The following is a 13,935-nucleotide window of genomic DNA, read 5'->3' as shown; positions in this document are numbered from 1 at the left end:
GGACGGGGACGCCGGGGAGCAGAGGGAAGTGGGGGCCTCTCGCTTGCTCAGTGGGTGCGAGGTGGGAGTTCGGCGGCAGCGAAGTCGGGGCGCAGGTGGACGGAGCAGGGCTTGCAGGGCGGGGGCCCGTAGGGTACTTCTAGCCTGAGCCTGAACAGTGATCAGCCCTGGAGGAGGATGAGGCAGCTGCATAGACGAGTGCCTGGGGGCCAGGAACGATGCGGGGAAAGGGGAGCTGGGGCCTGGGCTGCCCGTCAGGGTGGGGAAGACAGGTCTCGGGGCGGAGGTGTTATCTAGTCTTTGAAGGTAGTTTCGGGGGCGGGGGGCGGGGGGCGCCCGGGGCTGCTCCGCGGAGAGACACGCGGGGGACAAGGTTCTAAGTGGATGTCCAGGAGTGGGGGACACGGACCGACTCGGGGAAAGGGATGCAGGGGGCGGGCCCCGAGGGGCCGGTGGTGGAAGGCGGCCCGGAAGGAGGGGCCCCAGGGTTCCCAGGGGCGGGTCCCCAAAGGATGCTGTTCCGAGGGGCTTAGGACGCCGCCGCGGCCGGAGAAGCAAGGCTGGCCCGCCAGCCCGCCGGCCACCTCCCGCGGCTCCTGGGGGCCCGCGTCAGCGCGCGGTTGCCATGGCGATGGGCGGGTGGGGGGTGGGGGCTGCGCGGAAAAGAGGTCAGCGCTCAGCTTCGCGGCGGCTCCCGGCCCCCCGCGGCGCTGGCTGCAGAGCTGGGCTCGCCGCTGCCTGCCCTGTAGCGAGCCCAGGCATGGGGTCCCCGGGCCTGAGCCCCTCGGCCCGCGCGCAGGGCTCGGGGCCGCGCGCCGCCGCCCCGCACTGACGGCCGCGCGGTGCCCTGCGCCAGGAGCCGCGGAGGCCGCGCGCGGTTGGCCGAGCGCTTTCAGGATGCTCATCAAGGAGTACCACATCCTGCTGCCCATGAGCCTGGACGAGTACCAGGTGGCCCAGCTCTACATGATCCAGGTGAGGGCGGTGGCAAGTAGGAGGCCGAGGAGGGGATGGGGGCATGCTTCATGCTGGGTATCCGCAGGAGCGCGCAGGCCACACCTGGGACAAGGGGCCGGGCCCAGCTCAATCCCCCTCCAGTCCAGCCCCGGGGCTTGGGAGGGCTCAGGCCAGAGCAGAAGAGAGCCCGTCCCCAGTCGGGTGTGGGGGAGGGGTGGGGTGGTTAAGGACTGTGCGAAGAGGGACGGAAGGGCTTGGTGGTGCCTCCCCACCCTGAGTGCCCAGCCCCTGCTGAACGCTCAGCCCCCATCTGATCTCCTTTAATCCTCCTTAGAACCTGTAATCCTCTGGGGGTAGGGAGAGGAGCGCATGAGGAGGCAAGAGTGGGGGCCAGAAAGTGAGGAGGGATCCCAGGGGGTAGAGAAAGACTAGGAGAGGTTTCCCAGAGGATGAAGGAACCTGGCCACCCCCAGCGGTCAGGGAGATGGGCTGAGGCTCAGGGCCGGAGACTGTCAGAGGAGCAGGCAGGGAACCCAGAGGGTGAGGTCTAGGCTGAGAGGAAGCAGGTAGGGAGCCAGGCTTGGGCGGAGAAGTGTGAGCCAGGGCAGGCGCCCGGGGAGGGGAGGAGGCCGGTGCCCATTCCAGAGGAGTCCCCTGAAATGTGGGACCAGAATCTGAGCAGGCAAGAGGGCTGGGATCTGGCCTCAGAGGGTTGGGTGGGCCATGTTCAAACTCCTGAGCTACATAAGGACAGGATCTTAGTGCTCTCCAACTAGGAGGGGTGTGGCAGGAGCTGGTGTTGGGGTCCTAGAAAGGCAGGGATCCCTTTTACTCTCCTGATTCTTCCAGCCTGCCCACCCTGGCGCCTTGCTGGCAGGGCATGCAGCTTGTCCCCCTTAGGAGCTTACACGGGCTCTCTCTCTGCTTGAAGTACACCCCCCACCCCACCCCATATCTGCCCAGCACCCTCCTTTCCCCCCCAAGTCATCTTCAAATCAGGGTCATGTTATCTTTTCAGTGAGGCCTTTCCTGCCCATCCTATCAAAACTGCAACCCCCAACTCTATCCACCTAACCCTAGTCTATGCTTTCTTTTTACCATGGCACTTAGAACCCTCTAAGATGCTTTTTTTCTGTTTTCTGTCTACTGTGTCTCCCTCCGCTGGAGTGTACAGTTCCACAAGGGCAGGCAGGGGTCTTTACTCTGTACATCACCAGATCCCAGTGAATATAAGCCCAGACAGTGCCTGAAATAGAGCAGACAGCAAATACTTGAATGACTGAACAAGTCTTTGCTTGCAGAACCCCAGAGGGGACGGGTCAGAGGCTATAATCCTGACCCCAGTAGCTATAAGGGAGCAGAGTGGGATTTCAGAGACCTAGAAAGGCTGGGACTCGGGCCTCAGAGCTGCGCCAGGGACCAGGCCTAACTGGGGAGCCCATCCCAGGAGCGGAGTTAGGGCTGAGCTGCCCATCCTCCTCTTGCCCTGGGCTGCAGAAAAAGAGCCGAGAGGAGTCGAGTGGTGAGGGCAGTGGCGTGGAGATCCTGGCCAACCGGCCCTACGCAGATGGGCCGGGTGGCAGTGGACAGTACACGCACAAGGTATACCACGTGGGCTCCCACATCCCAGGCTGGTTCCGGGCACTGCTGCCCAAGGCTGCCCTGCAGGTGGAGGAGGAATCCTGGAATGCTTATCCCTACACCCGAACCCGGTGAGTGGGTGGGGTGGGTCAGGGGCCAGGAGGGGAAGCGCCCTGGTGGGCCCAGCAGTGACCCTCACCCCTGCCCTCTGCCCAGGTACACCTGCCCCTTTGTGGAGAAATTCTCCATTGAAATTGAGACCTATTACCTGCCCGATGGGGGGCAGCAGCCCAATGTCTTCAACCTGAGTGGAGCTGAGCGGAGACAGCGCATCTTGGGTGAGACCTACAGCCAGTAATGACCCCAAAGCCCCTCTCAGACCACCTGCCACCTGGAGAGGTGGCCTCTGACAAGTCCCAGGCTCAGTTCCTGGCCTCGGCTTTCTGTGCGTGAAAAGCTGCCCTCCCAATCCCGAGGTGGGGGAGGAGTAGCAGGGGCTGGAGGGGGCTGGTGTTGCTCAGGGCTGTCGGAACCCCCCCAGATACCATCGACATCGTGCGGGATGCTGTGGCCCCAGGCGAGTACAAAGCAGAAGAGGACCCCCGGCTGTACCGCTCGGCCAAGACAGGCCGAGGACCGCTGGCTGATGACTGGGCGCGCACAGCAGCCCAGACCGGGCCCCTCATGTGCGCTTACAAGCTGTGCAAGGTCGAGTTCCGCTACTGGGGCATGCAGGCCAAGATCGAGCAGTTCATCCATGACGTCGGTGAGCACCCTGTCCTGGGCGGTTCCACTTAGCATGCACCAGGCCGCGTGTTTGAGCCAGGAATGCTCCCAGTCTGCCGGGGACACAGAAACATAAAACCATCCTTTCCATTTGATAGGGTGGGTGCTGGGGCAGGGGGGAGCAGCGCAGCCTAACTGGGGTTGGGGGAGCCTGCCTTGAGGTACAGGGAAGAGTCAGAAGGGCAAGAAGCTGGCAACATAATCTCTGAGGTTCATGCCGGTTCAGACACTCAGAGATGCATCTGCTCATCCATTAAAATTCTAAGACGCCAATGTTCTGTGGGTCAAGCGAGGCTTAGAGACTCTCAGGAGGGTCACCAGCTGTAACTGGCAACATGCTGTGGAGTGCAGGCCGAAGCTGGGTGCTGTCAGAGTCCCTCCCACCCCAGCTCTGAGTTCCATCCTCCTGCTCTGGTCTCCAGCAGGCCCTAGGTCATACTCCCGTGGCTTAGCCCTGCCCCACCTCCCAGGTCTAATGCTGGGCTCCCCACAGGAAGAAGGACGGGGGCCCGCAGGGACCTGGGTTCCACTCCACCACGGACTCTCATGGACTCTCCCCTCCAGGGAGCTGCTTCCTTAGTTGTCCCTTTTGTAAATGAGGAAAAGGTTGGGCCTGATAGCAAAAGCTGATATTGATCACAAGATGCCAAATCCTCTGCTAATCACTTCCCATGCAAGATATCTTTCACACCCCCCACACCTCTCAAGGTAAAGACTATTATGATTCCACATGAGGAAATTTAGCTCAGAGAGTAATAATGCAGGCTCTTTATCCTAAATTTGGAAAAAGTCCAAAAAGCACAAATGAGATTAGGGGCCTTCCTGGAGGTCCAGTGGTTAAGACTCTGCACTTCCTACGCAGGAGGCTTGGGTTTGATCCCTGATCAGGGAACTAAGATCCCACATACCATTGAAGAAGGAAATGGCAACCCACTCCAGAATTCTTGCCTGGAGAATTCCATTGACAGAGGAGCCTGATGGGCTACAGTCCACGGGGTCACAAAGAGTCGGACACGACTGAGTGACTAACTTTCACTTTCAATTTCACCATGTGGTACAGCCAAAAAAAAGCAAGTGAAAATCACCCACATATAACCATTATTAAGATTCTAATGCATTTCCTTCCAAAAGTTTATAATTCAATCATTATTACTTTATTTCCTAGATACTGAGGTTTCTAACTTTACTCCTCTGCTTAAGATGAAAATATCCCAGAATGGGTATCGTGTTTTTGCTTCATTAAGTGCCAACACTTCCATTAACTATTAACACCTTCATTAACCATCAACAATTTCATTAACTGTTAACGCCTTAATTGTTGACTCCTCTGATGAAGTCAGCAGGAAGCCAGCTGAAAGATCAAGAACAAACATTGCTCCCAGCTTCCTGGGGTGTCGGGGTGAGCTCAGAGCTAAGAGTTGGGGTGTCTGGAGGGACAAAAGAGGCTGTGGGCAGGGAGGTAGGTAGGACAGGAAGAAAAATGCCCCACTTCCCACTGCCATCGCCTGGACAGCACTCACCCTTCCCTACTTTGCAGCTCTGGGTGGGTGGTGTGCCTAAGGGAGCCATTACCCGAATTCAAGGGAATTCAAGGGCTTGGTATGCAGGGCAGGGACACAGGGGGTGGGGAGGGCATGGCTTTGATGTCTGGGCACCTACAGGTCTGCGCCGGGTGATGCTGCGGGCCCACCGACAGGCCTGGTGCTGGCAGGACGAGTGGACAGAGCTGAGCATGGCTGACATCCGGGCACTAGAGGAGGAGACTGCCCGCATGCTGGCACAGCGCATGGCCAAGTGCAACACAGGCAGCGAGGGCCCCGAGGCCCAGCCCCCAGGGAAGCCGAGCTCTGAGGCCCGGGCCGGGGCCAGCCACGCCGGCACCCCCGATGGGCCCGAGGCCCCTCCAGGCCCCGATGCCTCCCCCGATGCCAGCTTCAGCAAGCAGTGGTCTTCATCCTCCCGTTCCTCCTACTCATCCCAGCATGGGGGTGAGGCTGGGGCATGGGGACCGGTGGTGGGGTGTCGGGGAGCACGGCCCTTGGCCGGACGCCCAGGCTGAGGCCCGCGTGGCCCTGCAGGGGGCGTGTCTCCCCAGACTTTGTCTGAGTGGCGCATGCAGAACATCGCCCGGGACTCTGAGAACAGCTCCGAGGAGGAGTTCTTTGATGCCCACGGTCAGCACCCCAGCCCTGCCGGGGGCGGGGGGGCCCTGAGCAGTGCCTACCGCCCCATGACACAGTCCCTGGTCCCTTCAGAAGGCTTCTCGGACAGTGACGAGGTCTTCCCCAAGGAGATGACCAAGTGGAACTCCAACGACTTCATCGACGCCTTTGCCTCCCCCATGGATGCTGAGGGGACACCAGGTAAAGGTCCCCTATCCCGTCACCGGCCACCCGCACCCCCTAAGTGGTGGGGACTCAGAGAACTACTCATTCCTAAACGTAACGGGGACTAAGATGAATGTCAACCCAGAAAGGGTGCTCTTTAAATACACAGATGAATGATGAGTGGATAATGGGTGGATGGGTGGATGGATGGTTGGAATGTAAAAAGACAGAACAAAGAATGGAGGAATTCATTTGGAGGCCGGGAAGTCTTCATGCAGGAAGTATAGATTTTGAAGGATTAGACCAGCTGTGTCCAAAAGAACTTTCTGAGATGCTGGAAGGGTACTCGTCACTAGCCACATGTGACTCTCAAGTTGTTGAAATGTGGTGAGTGTGACTGGGGACCTAAATTTTGCACAGTAATTTAATTCACTTCAACTTAAACAGGCACATGTGGCTCGTGGCTACCACATGGGACAGGGCAGGATCGGAAGGAATCTTCCAGGCAAACGGGCATTGTGAGGAGAGGTGTCTCTGGGAACAGCAGGGACTGGCTGGCCTGTGCTAAGGTCTAGAAGTGTGAAATGACCTGGGGGAGTCGGGTGAGAGGGGCACGTCTGAGGGAGATGGGGGCAGGGGGTAGTGCCCAGGCAGACAGCGAGCGGGGGCACCTGAAGTGCCAGGTGAGGGCATCCCCACAGAGCCCTCAGTCTCTCTCCCTGGCTCTCCCCCTCCCATAGACCCTGGAACTGAGGGCACCAAAGACCTGGGGGACGGGGCCCGGGCACCCAGGGACTCGGAAGTGAGTATGGCCGGCCACCCCGAGCCTTAGTTCTGCCTGGCCACCCACCAGCCACCGCTCTGACGTCACACTGTGCCCCCTGCAGGGCCCAGATGGAGACAGCGCTGGGGAGCTGGGGGCGGAGACGTGCGAGGTCCACGCCCTCTTCCTCGTCCTGCACAGTGGCAGCATCCTAGACTCGGGCCCGGGAGATGCCGACTCCAAGCGGGCGGACGTGCAGACACTGAGCCTAGCCTTCGAGGCCGTCACCCGCGTCCACTTTCCCGAGGCCCTGGGCCACGTGGCGCTGCGCCTGGTGCCCTGCCCACCCATCTGCGCGGCTGCTTATGCCCTCGTCTCCAAGTACTGGTCTAGGGGGTGGAAAGCGGGGGTGGACACACAGGGTCCCCGAGGTGTGGACAGCCACCTGGAGGCTCCTGGAACCAGAGAGGCCCCCATGGGGCGGGGCGGTGGGGGGAGAGGCCAGGAAGCCAGACACCTGGGCCAGTCACCCGCCCAGCTGTCCTCAGTTTCTAGTCTATGGCTCCATCACAGAGCCCTCTGGGATACTGGTGGACCCCACAAAGCCCCCGTGGTGCTGGGACTTGCTAACAGGTCAGGGGGACTTCGAGGGGGCAGGGGTAGGCCTGGAAGCCCCGCCCATTCATTCCGCCCCTCCTCCTGCAGCCTGAGCCCCTATAGCCATGATGGTGACAGCCTGTCCCGCTCCCAGGACCACATTCCCCTGGCCGCCCTGCCGCTGCTGGCCACCTCATCATCCCGATACCAGGGCGCCGTGGCCACAGTCATCGCCCGCACCAACCAGGCCTATGCGGCCTTCCTGCGCTCCTCTGAGGGCGCCGGCTTCTGCGGGCAGGTCAGGGGTTAGGGGTTGTCCGGGGGGAACTTGCCGGCTGAGCCTCCCCCACCCTCCTGCCCCTGCTGCAGCCCCTCCTGACCACGCTGCCCTCTCCCCCAGGTGGTGCTGATCGGGGACGGCGTCGGCGGAATCCTGGGCTTTGATGCGCTCTGCCACAGTGCCAGTGTGGGCACTGGGAGCCGGAGCAGCAGCCGCCGTGGAAGTATGGTTAGTGTGGCTGGACCCGCCTCCACCGGAGGAGCCGGGGTGGTGGGGAGACTCCCCTGCTCTAGTTCTCTGCCCCAGGAATCTGACCTCTCTCCAGCCTGTTCCTTGCTGCCTCTGTCCATCCCCTCTGGGGCTCTGCTTGCTGGCTCTAAGTCCCTGCCCAACCCCCATGCCTCCTTCCTCACTTCCAAATAAGTAGAAATCAATTGTCTCCAGTCCTAAGGATGTTTCTGTCTCCTGCTTCTTCTAGAACAATGAGCTGCTCTCCCCGGAGGCAGGCCCAATGAGGGATCCCCTGGCAGAGGGGGCTGAGGGGCTGGGCCGGGCCAGCCCAGAACCCTCTGCCCTGCCCACCCAGCGCACCCCCAGCGACATGGCCGGTCCCGAGCCCGAGGGCTCTCAAAACAGGTGACATTCCCACCCCATCAACCCCAAACTGGGCTTGTGCTGGGCTGCAGAGGTGGCAGCTCTGACAGCCACCTCCGCACGCAGCCTGCAGACAGCCCCCCCAGCCACCTCCTCCGGGGAGCCCCGGCGGGCGAGCACAGCCTCCTGCCCACCCACTGCCACCTCTGAGGCTCCCGACAGTGCCCCCTGTGCCGCCCGCCTTGACTTCAAGGTCTCCGGCTTCTTCCTCTTTGGCTCCCCGCTTGGCCTGGTGCTGGCTCTGCGCAAAACCGTGATGCCCACGTTGGAGGGTGAGCCCTTGGGGTGCAAGTGGGGGGCACGCCTCCTCCTCCATCTGCCCCTCCCCTTAGCTCCTCCAACCTCTCCCTCTCACCGGAAATTCGAGCATTTATGCCATTCCCCACTGTAAAAATTAAGTTTCTTGGCTAGAGAGGGGGAACCTGAGGCCCAGAAAGAAGGGACTTGCCAGGGCCACGTTTCCCAGCATGCACCAGGAGGAACTCGTACGCCCAGATGCCCTTCCTGAGAAGGGGTCCAACAGGCCTAGGGAATGCTTCATCCCGAGCATCAGCAAATCGAAGGCTGTGATCCCTTGTTAGCCAAGAGACCTGTCTCACTTTTAAGCAGGACCCCGGGGACCTCCCAGGGAGTACAGTCTGGGAAGCGCTGTTTCAGTGTCACCCAGCATGTCAGGGAGCTGCTCCCCACCACCCCTACCTCCCAGAATGCCCAGCTGAACCCCCTCTCTCCTTTATCTTCTGGGTACCAGTGGCCCAGATGCGGCCAGCCTGCGAGCAGATCTACAACCTCTTCCATGCAGCCGACCCCTGTGCCTCCCGCCTTGAGCCCCTGCTGGCCCCCAAGTTCCAGGCCATCGCTCCCCTGGCGGTGCCCCGCTACCAGAAGTTCCCTCTGGGAGATGGCTCATCTCTGCTGCTGGGTATGCACCCAACCAAAATACAGGGAAGAGGAGGAGAAGGGCCCCAACAGTGAGGGATGCAGATAGGCCCCCCTCCCCCAACCAAGAGGCAGTTCCCGCATCATTGGTACTCTCTCAGGTCACCACTCCCAGGACCAGGAGCCGTCCCCTGGCCCCTTGGGCAGTCTGGATCCCCAAGACCCTCTGCCCAGAAGCTGGGGGCAGTGGTGGTAACTGGACTAAAGAAGAGAGGCAGTGACATCGAAAGCAGCCACTCGCCACTGGGGCGGGGGGTGAAGGGGTGCTGTATCCGGGTCTAGGGATGCACTGTGTCTCCATGGGCACTTGAGGTCACGTCCTGATGTGAGTTGTGTACACATGCATTTAAGTGAGTACCCATCTGGCCCCATGAGACAAGCGGGCCTGAATTGGAGTGATGGTGGCAGGCATTCTGGCAGGAATGCTGCTAACAGGGGAGAATGCCCCCACCTTTCACATCCACCCACATGTTGGGGCAATTCAGCCTCAGCCAAGACCTGACCAGGGAAGGCTGGCAGTGGAGATGGGGGAGATGTGGGGCGAAGCAGTCCTGGAACCCCAGTAGAAAGACAGGAGGGTGGCCTGGCCCAGCCCACCACTGAGGCTGCCCTCCACCCACAGCCGACACTCTGCAGACCCACTCAGGCCTCTTTCTGGAGGAGCTGGAGATGTTGGTGCCCTCAACACCCACGTCTGCCAGTGGTGCTTTCTGGAAGGGCAATGAGTTGGGCGGTGACCCGCCAGCCCAGCCAACTGCCCCCAGCACCACTAGTGAAGTGGTTAAGAGTAAGTCAGGCCAGCCACCCCGCCTGGGGGTGAGGGGCAGTGGTGGGGGTGCGGATACTTGTTCCACCGCTGAAGCCCAGCAGAAACACCCTTGTCCCAGAGCCTTTGCTCTGGAACGAGGGGGCCCCGGCACCCAACTCTGGACTCGGCAAAGAGCAGGGCTGGTGGAAGAGAGGGAGGGAAGAGCCCTAGAGGCCAGACAGGTGGGCCTGGGGTGAGAGGCCACCCCTGACTCACTGCCCACCGCGGCCAAGCAGTCCTGGAGCGCTGGTGGGGGACCAAGCGGATTGACTACTCGCTGTACTGCCCGGAGGCGCTCACCGCCTTCCCCACCGTCACGCTGCCCCACCTCTTCCACGCCAGCTACTGGGAATCGGCCGACGTGGTGGCCTTCATCCTGCGACAGGTGGGCCCAGGGATGCGGGGTTGGGGGGGGGGGGTGCGGTGGGGAAGCGGGCAAGGATAGGGAGCCGGAGCTGGGGGAGGGGCAACCCCAGGGACTCTTCCCCCGCCCCCCCCCCACCCCCCCGCTTCATGTGGCCTCGCTGGGGCCCATTCCCCGCAGGTGATCGAGAAGGAGCGGCCACACCTGACCGAGTGCGAGGAGCCGTCCATCTACAGCCCGGCCTTCCCCAGGGAGAAGTGGCAGCGCAAACGCACCCAAGTCAAGATTCGGGTACGTGCCCTGCCGCTAGGGACCTCAAGTCTCCCTGGGATCTCCGCCCCTAAGCCCCTCTCAGGTTCCACCTCCTCCTGCCTCGGCCCCGCCCCAGGTACCACCAAGTCTCCTCCCCTCCCTCTTCCCCGCCTCCTCCACCAAGTCAGGTTGGCGCTCGTCTCGCCCCTCTCAGCCTCTGCACAGGGTCTATATTGCCTCCGCCCCTTGGAACCGCAGTCCGCACAGAGGACCCCCAGGACCTCTGATTGGGGTCAGCAGGAGCGCCCACCCATCGGGCCTCGCCCCTCTCTCGGAGCGAGCTGGCCCGCCTCCTCCAGGCAGCGCGCACACACGTCTGGGCGCGGGTCCCCCTCACCAGCTCTTCCCGCCTCCCTGTCATCTCCTGGCCGTGGGCTCACACTGTCTCCTCCCGCCAGAACGTCACCTCCAACCACCGGGCGAGCGACACGGTGGTGTGCGAGGGCCGCCCCCAGGTGCTGAATGGGCGCTTCATGTATGGACCCTTGGATGTGGTCACGCTCACGGGAGAGAAGGTTAGGACACAGAGGCCTCAGTCCCATGTAGACCAGCCCCCTCCTCGGGCTGACCTGGCCCTAAGCGGGAGCTCCCTGGTCCCGCCTCCTGTTCCCTGGACAGCTCCGGGTCCTGGCAGGTTGAGCCCCCAACCCCGTCCTCCTTCCCCCGCCTCAGCCTCAGCCCTCTTCCGCTCAGCTCCACGCCGCTCAGGGGTTCCCCCCTCCCTCCGCTCCGCTCAGGGGGACCCTCTGACCCTCTCTCCCTGCTAGGTGGACATCTACATCATGACGCAGCCACTGTCGGGCAAGTGGATCCACTTTGGCACCGAGGTCACCAACAGCTCTGGCCGTCTCACCTTCCCGGTGCCCCTGGAGCGTGCGCTGGGTGTCGGCGTTTACCCGGTGCGCATGGTAGTCAGGTGAGCGTGGTGCGGGCCCGGCCTCTGCGGGGCGGGGCTCCCGTGGGCCCCGCCCCCACGCCGCTCACACAGCAACCCACCCCCACCCCCGCCCGGGCCGTAGGGGCGACCACACCTACGCCGAATGCTGCCTAACGGTGGTGGCCCGCGGCACTGAGGCCGTGGTCTTCAGCATCGACGGCTCCTTCACCGCCAGTGTGTCCATCATGGGCAGCGACCCCAAGGTGCGCGCCGGCGCCGTGGACGTGGTCAGGTAGGAGCGGCTGCCCCTTCTCTTCCCCACTCGCTGTGAGGACTGGTCCCCACTCCTGGTGCGCGGGGCTGACCGCCGCCCCTCCCTGCAGACACTGGCAGGACGCGGGCTACCTGATCGTGTACGTGACGGGCCGTCCTGATATGCAGAAGCACCGCGTGGTGGCCTGGCTGTCGCAGCACAACTTCCCCCACGGCGTCGTCTCCTTCTGCGATGGTCTCACTCACGACCCACTGCGTCAGAAGGCGATGTTCCTGCAGAGCCTGGTGCAGGAGGTGTGGTGGTTGGGGAGGGCCCCCGAACCCCGTGATTGCCCCGAGAGGAGGCCCGTTTGTTCCCACCCGTATGGCCCTGGCTCCCAGCCTAACAGACCGCACATCCCCGCAAGGGTGTCTAGAGTCCTTGGGGCCAACTAGGGAGATCCGGCTAGTCCCACCCCCCAGCCAGACCTGGTGATGGAGACTAAGCGGCCCCGCCCCTAACCCTTCAGCACTGAACGCCCACCAAACCCCACCCTCTGTCTCCCGCCCCGCTCCCTCTCCCCCGTCCCTGGGCTCCTGATTGGCCTCTCCGGCCACAGGTGGAACTGAACTTCGTGGCCGCCTACGGGTCCCCCAAAGACGTGGCCGTGTATGCAGCGCTGGGCCTGCCCCCAAGCCAGACCTACATCGTGGGCCGTGCCGTGAGGAAGCTGCAGGCGCAGTGCCAGGTGAGGCCCGAGTGAAGGTGGGGCTGCAAGCCAGTTGGAACATGGGAGCCTGAGGCTGTGCCGTGAGGACCACTCGTGCGTTAAGAAGCACCTAGGAGGGAGGCTGTGAACAGGCTGGCCGGCTTTGGGGAACTTGGGCTTCTCCTAGGATCTGGGAGGTCACGAGCAGCTGGAAGCTGCCGGACAGGCCAGAACGGGTAACTCAAGCTGGAGTATGAGCAAGACCTTGGGTGCTTGTTCCACGCTGGCATGGTTCTGGGCACAAGCCTTGACCTTTCTGAGCCTCACTTTCCTGTCTGTAGAATGGATCTCCGCAGCTGTCACGAAAAGCCGGTGATTTACTGCCTGTCAGCGAGCACTGGGCTGGGCACAAAGCAAGTGCCTGCTAAACGTTAGCTGCTGTTACTTCCCTCCAAAATCCCATTTTACAGATGAGGAAACTCAGGACGAGGCCCAGAGAGGGGCAGGCTCCCCGGCGGGGTTTGGTCAGGCTGTGCCAGCCTGGTACTGCAGCCAGCACTGCCCAGAGCCTGGGAAGGGCAGGTGAGGGCAGTGTGTGGGCCCGAGACCAGCCATCCCCTCACCCTGCCCAACTCTGCCCGCAGTTCCTGTCCGATGGCTACGTGGCCCACCTGGGCCAGCTGGAGGCCGGCTCCCACCCTCATGCCACTTCGGGACCCTCAAGGGCCGCCCTGGCCAAGAGCAGCTATGGTGGGGCTGCCCCTGTGGACTTCCTTCGGAAGCAGAGCCAGCTGCTCCGCTCGAGGGGCCCCAGCCAGGCGGAGCGGGAGGGCCCTGGGACGCCGCCCACCACCCTGGCTCGGGGCAAGGCGCGGAGCATCAGCCTCAAGCTGGACAGCGAAGAGTGAGGCTCCAACTGTGGCTGGACTTGGGTTATTTATTCATGCACTCGAAGAGCCCCAGTGGAAAGCTGGGCCCCCGGCCCCATGGCTGGCCTGCATCTGTTTGCCCTCAGGGATAGTTCCCTTTCATGCTGGGGGACCCAGCCCTGGGGGCTGGAGGAGGGAGCAGCAAGGGTCCAGAGGCTTTTCCAGCGCGTGTAACTCCACGGAAATAAACACCGCCTGCATCCCGCCTGACTGCCCACTGGCGTGGCATCACAGGGCAGCCCAGCTCACAGTTTCTAGTTCAACAGAGATGCTGAAGGGCAAAGAGGAGCCGGGATGTGCCCGGGGTCAGACAGCAGGTCAGAGGGCAGGGCCAAGATTGGGACCTGGAGAGCCAGCCTCCTTCCCCTCCCCACCTGGGCTGGCCTTTCAGTTACCAGGGGCCCAGACTTGGCTTCTCACTGGAACCACTGCCTGCATGAGCTGAGACCGTAAGATTGGGGGTTGGGAGGGGGGCGATGGGGAGGGCTGCGCTGGGAGCCCACCTCACCCAGGCAGTAAGCCTCCTGGCTTGCACTTGCTTCATCTCCCCCTTAAGACTCAAGGCTCCCAGGCACCTCGGCCTTGGCCACCAAGAAACACTTCCCTTGTGACAGAGACCATCCTCGTTTCTCTGTCAGGCACATGGAGGCCCAAAAAGGTCTCAGAGCTGATGAACGGGGAGCTGGGATTAGAACCCCTACTGTTTGCCTCCCCAAACCACCCAAGTACCAGGAAATGAGGGGCAATGACCCCAGCTTTCCCAGTGGATCAGTTTGGCAAGCCCAGAGAGGGACAGAGA

General features: G+C 62.2%; 1 protein-coding gene across 2 annotated transcripts; it reads left to right on the top strand.

Moving 5' to 3' along the window:
* Positions 1 to 639: 639 nt before the first annotated feature.
* PITPNM1 (phosphatidylinositol transfer protein membrane associated 1) lies at positions 640 to 13,343 on the top strand. Of its 2 annotated transcripts, none has more exons than XM_061407142.1 (23): positions 640 to 975; positions 2,455 to 2,669; positions 2,755 to 2,876; positions 3,080 to 3,304; positions 4,986 to 5,312; positions 5,403 to 5,498; positions 5,580 to 5,687; positions 6,392 to 6,453; positions 6,539 to 6,795; positions 7,120 to 7,309; positions 7,412 to 7,519; positions 7,770 to 7,927; positions 8,012 to 8,217; positions 8,697 to 8,867; positions 9,507 to 9,671; positions 9,929 to 10,077; positions 10,237 to 10,347; positions 10,767 to 10,883; positions 11,136 to 11,284; positions 11,388 to 11,537; positions 11,629 to 11,812; positions 12,118 to 12,246; positions 12,852 to 13,343. In XM_061407142.1, exons 1-23 carry the CDS (start codon positions 898 to 900, stop codon positions 13,113 to 13,115), a joined length of 3,741 nt encoding a protein of 1,246 aa, XP_061263126.1. In that variant the 5' UTR covers positions 640 to 897; the 3' UTR covers positions 13,116 to 13,343. The 2 variants fall into 2 exon arrangements, with proteins under 2 accessions (XP_061263126.1, XP_061263127.1); XM_061407143.1 differs by having other exon boundaries at positions 642 to 975; positions 2,588 to 2,669.
* Positions 13,344 to 13,935: the final 592 nt, after the last annotated feature.

Source organism: Bos javanicus, chromosome 29, assembly GCF_032452875.1.
Source record: "Bos javanicus breed banteng chromosome 29, ARS-OSU_banteng_1.0, whole genome shotgun sequence".
In the NCBI taxonomy this organism is placed as follows: Eukaryota; Metazoa; Chordata; class Mammalia; order Artiodactyla; family Bovidae; genus Bos; species Bos javanicus.
The sequence above is the reverse complement of the archived record's forward strand: the minus strand, read 5'-3'. Positions and strand labels throughout refer to the sequence as shown.